Source organism: Diospyros lotus, chromosome 12 (assembly GCF_014633365.1).
Source record: "Diospyros lotus cultivar Yz01 chromosome 12, ASM1463336v1, whole genome shotgun sequence".
Classification (NCBI taxonomy): Eukaryota; Viridiplantae; Streptophyta; class Magnoliopsida; order Ericales; family Ebenaceae; genus Diospyros; species Diospyros lotus.
Window position 1 is genome coordinate 4,611,563 of NC_068349.1, and position 7,467 is coordinate 4,619,029.

The 7,467-nt window shown below is 35.1% G+C and overlaps 2 protein-coding genes across 2 annotated transcripts; both read right to left on the bottom strand.

Annotated features, from left to right (window-relative positions):
- On the bottom strand, positions 1-4,143 carry LOC127787111 (uncharacterized). Its single transcript, XM_052314975.1, has 2 exons — positions 3,997-4,143; positions 1-862 (listed from the first exon to the last, which is right to left on the bottom strand). The coding sequence occupies exon 2, from the start codon at positions 842-844 to the stop codon at positions 290-292; it is 555 nt and encodes a 184-aa protein (XP_052170935.1). The 5' UTR covers positions 845-862; positions 3,997-4,143; the 3' UTR covers positions 1-289.
- Positions 4,051-5,829, bottom strand: LOC127787109 (protein WHAT'S THIS FACTOR 1 homolog, chloroplastic). Its single transcript, XM_052314972.1, has one exon. The coding sequence runs from the start codon at positions 5,460-5,462 to the stop codon at positions 4,281-4,283; it is 1,182 nt and encodes a 393-aa protein (XP_052170932.1). The 5' UTR covers positions 5,463-5,829; the 3' UTR covers positions 4,051-4,280.
- Between the last annotated feature and the right edge of the window lie 1,638 nt (positions 5,830-7,467).

A 7,467-nucleotide genomic window follows, 5' to 3' on the forward strand; every position in this document is an offset into this window, starting at 1 on the left:
GAACAGAAACAGCAATCATCAAGGAACAAACAATATGTTTCAACTACAGGGAGTCAATATATTCTCAAACAGTCATAGCCATACTATTACATGATTCACTTGTATTCACTGAAGAAAGTAGATAAACAACAACTCCAAACTTAAAAAAGCTACAATTGGTTCACCAAACTTCTTTTTATTTAGTACTTTGCATCTGGAACTAAAAACATGAATTAATCCAGATGATATGTATATAAACCTAATGTTTTCTGGACATTTCAAGTGACGGCAAAAAAGTGAATCTGAGCCGTCATAGGTTTCCACAATCGAAACTGACATCACATACACCTTCAACTTCAACAGTGTAATGATGCACTGGCCTGGAAAGGAAAGGGGGCAAGCGAGCCAGCACCGCACAGACACATTCATTCTCCACTTCATCTAGCCACCGACAACATTCATGCCCTGGGGAGGATGGTCCATGGTGCCAGTGCCGGTGCCGGTGCCTGTGCCCGTGCCTATTTTTGTGCCTATGCTCGTGCTCATGACTGTGCTCATGACCATGCCCATGATTGTGTCCGTGCTCGTGCTCATGACCATGCCCATGATTGTGTCCGTGCTCGTGCTCATGATCATGCCCATGACTCTGTTCATGCTCATGCCTGCTCCCATTGTCTCGGCTATCCGCATCAGGATGCAGAGGTACAAAAGGCAACATTGCACAAGCACGGTTGACCACTGCAAACTGCGTTGCACAATATGAAGGTGGTTGTACTGGAAGTGAATTACATTTTGCATTGTGATTAAGTATCAGAAACACCACCAAGATCACTAGTGTTAAAACCTTGGCTGCAACCATGCCCATTACCTCTTTAGGCAAATACTGCAAACAGGTATAGTTACTAACTGCTCTTTGATTCTATTTTTATACTAGTGATTTAAACTTTAAACTTCTCATTTCCTTGAGTTAGGTTTCTTGTGGATTAAAATATAAGAGCATGAAAAGAATGCCCATCTTTTAAGCTTGATGGCTTAAAGCAGTATATTTGGATTCCAAATAGTATAAGAGAGTCTCACACATTTTACATGATGGGTGATCTTGTGATGAAGTACTAATTGCTGAAAAAGGGTAGTTGCATTGCCAAAACCACAACAACTCACAAAGAGAAAAAGAGAATGGTTATGTAGAAAGGAATGGGAATGTGTATTTTAGTGAATCTTTATTGAGTCACAGCACTGAAAATTTTGATTTATCAAGACATGAAAAACAATGCTATAAAAAGTCAAAACTTATACAAACGGTTAATACCTATAAAAGAATGTGTTAATCTAGGTTAGTTTATTAAGTACAAAATTCCAAGGGTTTCCTTCCCCTCATTGGGGATTTCTTCTTCTTCTTCTTTTGGTTTGGGGCATATGTTTTATACCATTTGACCGGATATGTTTAGGGAACATATTCTAGATTATCAGGAAGCACCTATATAAGCATAGACTATATTTGTTGTATGGCTTAGAAAGCTGGACAATTAGGTTGTAATTAGGTAGTAACATGTGCAAGATATAAACATAATAAGATGAGGATGTTACAATAGATGTTTGACTAGAAAAGACAAATAAGAAACAAGATTATATTATGTAACAAAGTTGGAATGGAGCTTGTTAAAGATAAAATGTAAGAATCATGAATAAGATAGTTTGAACATATGAGAAGAAGACCAATAGATGCATGTGGATTTAAAAGAAAATTGTATGAAAAGAGATAGAAGTAGGTTAAAAAATTAAAAATAAACCTTGGTAGAAATCCCTTAAACATGGAAGTGGTATAATCACCTTATAAAAGATGTGGCCACAGATAGAGATGGTTAGAGGTCTAGAATTCACGTAGACAACCCCTCTTAGTGATTCCTAGTTTCTACTCAATATGAGGCCTAGTACTTGCACATAAAAAGTGATTTGTTCTCCATAGAATTAGCAAAATTTAGAAAAGATCAAGTTGATATCGCAATCACCAACACTCCATCTTCCCAATAGAGAGGACAATCTGAGACAGCCTTGTCAGGGCCTCACCCTGCCCCAATTGGTGCGGAGTCAATGGCTTTGACGTTGGGGTGGGTTTTTTTTTTGGGGGGGGGAATAAGATAAGTATATCTTGATGTCAACATGTTATGGCAGGATAACCAGTAACTGTTTTATGGAGTTGTAAATGTTATTTATTCCCATTGACACCAGGGTTAATTGTTATTATTATTAATCAATTATTTAAAACTTTGTTTTTGTTTATGTTTATGACCCTTTAATTTACTATTGTTGGTATTGTGGAATTATCATAAACTTTGTTTATTGTAAATCTTTAATGGTTTTAAGTTTTTAATTAATTTGAATGTTTTTAAACTTAATCCGATTATTATTTTATGAATTTTTAGATTTTATTGCTAGGTGCTTAATTAACGATAATTAGATTTTGTTCTATGTAATTGATGATAATTAGTTTCAGATTTCATTTTTTTTATGATATAATACAGTAGATCCTACAGTTATTGAGACTAAAGAGATTCATTGGTGCTAATAATCTGAAAACCTCTACACTATTAAATTGGAAAGGAAATTGGAACATTATAAAAACATTAAAGGGCCTCCACATAATATGATCAATATTTTGCTATATTATTCTTGTGTAGGTAGGTAAAATCGTAAAAGATGTAATTACTTATCAAAATCTTGGAAGACATGCTTTTATCTACAAGTAACTTATGATTATGAGTGCTGGTGCATATGCATTCAGTATTCCTATGGTCAATAAGCAAGACATGAAATTAGAAATAGTCAGAGAAATGGATTCTCACATCAGATTTAGTTTCAAGAAAGATGCTCAAATAGATAAAATAATTGTAAATGCTTAGTAAAGAAGAAAACCTGCAATCGGTTGAAAAGGGTTACTAAAATGAGCATTACAAAATTATGTTTCTTGATTGAAACGACAAAAAAGTAAATTATATGATGTATGGTTCAGGGAGCCAATATGTGTTCCCCAAAACAAATGGACACAATCGTTTTCAACCCCTTCCCTGAAAAAAAAAAAAAACGTTTTCAGCCACTCAAACAAACTAATTACACTTTATAACCACTCAAACAAACCAACTACTCTCTATAGCCACTTTTTTTTCAAGGAAGGTACCTGAACTAGTAATGTGGCAGGGTCAAAATGTTTAAATAAAAGTGTAGATTTGTAAAATTAGTTGGCAGGGGTCAAAACTGGTAAAGTGGCTATAAAGTGCAATTAATTTGTTTGAGGGGCTAAAAACATTTTTTTTCAGGGAAGGCATTAAAAACAAATTTTCTGTTTGAGACATAGTTTTTGCAATTTCCACGAAAGAAAAAGAAAGAAGAAGAAGAACACACACAACATAAATGTCAAGTCCATATATCTGTTAAGTCTACCTATATTTGTAGTTTTCAGTAGAACATATACTGTGATACTGTCAGGAACCAAAATCAAGAATAGAGAGGAGACCTAAATCTTAAGCAAACAGTAGCATGGAAACAATCTCCAAGAACTGCAAGAGAAATGGCTCGAGATTGTTTGACTGTCTATAGACTGAGTCCCGGGATGTGATGTTTGCGTGAATGTGTGCATGTTTGTCTTTGCTTTGGGGGAAAAAATCACAATGTACAAAAATAATTCACATATATGATAATTAATCAATTTACAACCTTTCTGATAATATATCTGCAATGGTTTTTATGATATTGGAGAATCAGTGGATAACTCGGAAAATAATTTCAGTGGTCTTGAGGAGTAAAATTTACAGATTATTCATATGGGCAACAACTTCAGTTTTGCCTAAAGTCAATACAGCAGATTCATATTCACTTGATCGCATTGTGTTATCAACAATTCTGCATCAACCTCATTCAGTAAATTAAAGCAGTCCTTCGAGATCTTAAGTGTCCACAGGCTATATATCTGCAACATGTAAAATATTGCAAAATTCTAAAATTGAATACGTAAGAGCATACCAGAGAAAAATCTGCGTGATGAATATCTGCAGAGCTTATCTGGACAAGTTGACTACACCAAATGTAACTGGTTCTTATGCATGCATCAAGCAAAGATTGTATGCTTACAGGGAACTATGGCCTGTTCCAGTCCCAGATGAGACCATCAAATGAAAACATCTTCCCAAAGAATGACAAGAATTCCCCCTGAAATCATCAGAATCTAATAGATGTAGTAGAAGATGCAACTTGACTTCATCAAACATCTAATCTTCAAATTTCGGCAGTTGTTCCCAGGTTCCACTTTAGTTCTGTACAGAGTTTCTAGTTGCCATCATCTCCATATCTTTCTGGACTGCTTCCCTCTGCAACCCCAATTGCTCAGCTCTTTTCTTGTGTCCCTTGGCCAACAACTCTACAAACTTGTCCTTTATTTCAAGAAGTGGATCCCGATCAATCAATTGATCATCCTTGTAAGCCTCTCTCAGCATTGCAGTCTCTATCCCGCCTTTGAGTGACATATAAAATATCCCAGAATGCCTTGTGAAAACACTCGAGAATGCATTTGAAAACCTGTACTCTTCACTAAACTTCCCCAAAATCGGCACCGGAATCCTCTTGAAAAGAGAGAGAGAAAGCAACTCGTGTAAAACCCCAACCGTCCTTTTCTCCATTTCTCGTGACGATTGGTCCCAATTGCTTGGATCATCATATGGCGAAATGTAAGGAAGCTCCATCCAATCCCTGATCCATTCCCTCATTTCCTTCTTGAGCAAGAACCCTGGGGGAAGCTTAACATTAAAAGATGGCCTAACCCTTATGCCTGTCAACCTCGCTTCGTCCTCTGCCCTTTGCTCTATTACTGATTTCGCAAACTCCAGGTTCCAGGAAACCAGTTCAAGAAACGATTTTCCCTCCCCTGGACAACCAACTAACCGAAAATATTCAGGGTATTTTGGCACCAAACTCACCAGAAAATCATTGGGGAATCCAAATTCCCTCTTCACATGTACCAGTTTGTCTGCACTAACCACCTTATCCTTGGACATCATTAATAATTTACACAACTTGCCAACAATTAACGGCTCGTTTTCAGTAGTGATTCTCTTTTCTTCTTCCAAAAACCGCTGAAGCCTGACGCTAATGCGAATGAACGGGACGGGCTCGGATTTGGGCCTGATTCTGTCCGGATAGGTCTCAAATAAGCCTGGATTTCGGGCGATGAAGGTCTTGATTTTGATTGGAAGTCGCATTCTCTGGCGACGTTTCTCAAGGTACGACAGGGGAATAACTTTACCCGGTTCGTTCAGGACCTCTCTGGCGACTCTTGCGCAGAGCTTCCATTTCTTATCATTTTCGATGGCCTGGTCTAGTTTGGGGTCTTTGCGCCAAACTACTTTGAGGTTTGAAATTGAAGCTGCGAATTGATACCAGATCCGTACTCTGGAAAGTGAAACTGAAGAGATGGTATGAGTGCCGAAAAGCATGCCTGGGATGGAGTTAAACGTTCGTCGAAAGCCGGCCGAATGGCCAGCGTGATTATGGCTTGCTCCGTCAATGGCTAATCTCGCCGGCCTGCTAATACTGGTCGTCTCCTCCCGTCAGTGGCGAACTTTTCTTATCTTCGATTGCAGCGGCAGGGGGACTTTCTACAATCAACAAGGATCCTCGCTGCAATGGTTCCTCGAGCACGTCCTCGTCTGTCAAGTCCTGGGGCAACGACCGAGCCCACGACCTAGATGACTTGGAAACTAGGGTTTTGGGGAGCAGCCGAGCAGGGGTTTACACTTTCCAACACTCCTCTGGAAATGCGCGGAAAAGTTTCTCGACAGCCAAACAGTCCCCAAATGCAGTGTGCACTCCAAGTGTTCGGAGAATTCGGGGCCTATTTATTTTAATAAAAATTTTGAGTAGCTTATTAATAAAATTTATTATTTAATAATAACGTCTAACACTTAAAATTTAATATTTATTTTGACTGATCAACCTCCGAAAATTTTTGTGAGTTACTGTAAAAGGGTTCTTCTTTTAAACCAATTGACTTTAATTTGGGCTAATTCTAAGTCATTTGTTTATAGATCTAGTAGTATTGCCTATAACCCGACTATGGCGCCGTTTGTTGCAGTTTAATTAAAAAAATTATACCTTCTAACTTCTTAGATTATAGTTTCTAAAATTTAGAATAAATTGTGAACCTGTTTGGTACAATTTCTTAGAAGTTGTAGTTAAGTAGTTGTGGTATTTTATAGCATAAGCTGTAAAATAACTTATTTTTATATAATTATCTATAATACCTTTAGTAGTTATAGAATGATAATTTAAAAATTAATTAATGTATATGTATAAATTTAAGTGTTATAAAAAAATTAATTAAAGTATAGAGAGAAAGGAAGATGGCAAGAAAAAGGAAGAGATCTGAAAATGGAGATGACAGTGGAGAAGAAAAACCCATGATTGCGTAGACAATAGGGTAATTATTTATTAAAAATAAGAGTAAAATTTTCATAACAATGTAATCATTTAAGCAGAAGTTATAAAAGCTAGGGTACCTCATCTTTGAAAAATCCAGCTTCTACCCCTTCTAAAAACTAATAGAAGCTATAAGTTAGAATTCTATAAATTAAAACAAATACTACATTCTAACTTTTTAAAAACTATAAGCTAAAAGTTACAACTTTTAAGCTGCAATAAACAGGCCTATATAGCATTAAACTATATTTTAAGTTTTGTTCTTATCTTTATTATTATTATTATAAGTCTTAATTTTTTTACATTTATAAAGGGTAACACTTCAATGGAAGTATTTTTTTTTTTTTGAGTCCCATAACAATTTTATTGGTTTCTGATCAATGTATATAATTTTTTAATAATTTATCAATCAATAAAATTAGTTTAGAATTAAGGAGAATGCATCTTATCTAAAAATAATTGGAATCCTCAAAACGAGTTGCATAATTATTTATGAGATAGCATTTTTTATAAGATAATGTTTAGTCATACAAGGGTTCGAGTTGAAACCTAATTTGATCCACAATTATTTTAATTGGGTTAATGATTTGATTTTGTTTTGGGATGGTTTAATTTTTATAATTTAACTTAAAAAATTAAGATCACACCTAAAATAATTAAATGAGTTAAATTATTCATATAAATGAATTAACTCAACTTAATACGCTATTATAATTAGTGAATTGTGTTGACCTAACTTACAAATATTAATCAAATCAAATTAGAATATACAATCTATAATCCCACGTGGTGTAATCCTATCATTTAGGTTGATAGGACTCATTTGTGGACATGCTCATGATATGAGCCATTCGACTAATTTTCTCACTTGGCCCGTTTATGTAAAATATAAAATACACCTTTTTATTAATCATAATAAAAAGGTTTGTGTAAAATGTTATTAGTTATAAATTAATAAGGTAATTGTTTAATCATTTAAATTTTAAATTTAATGTTATATTCAATATTTACTTATTTATCCCT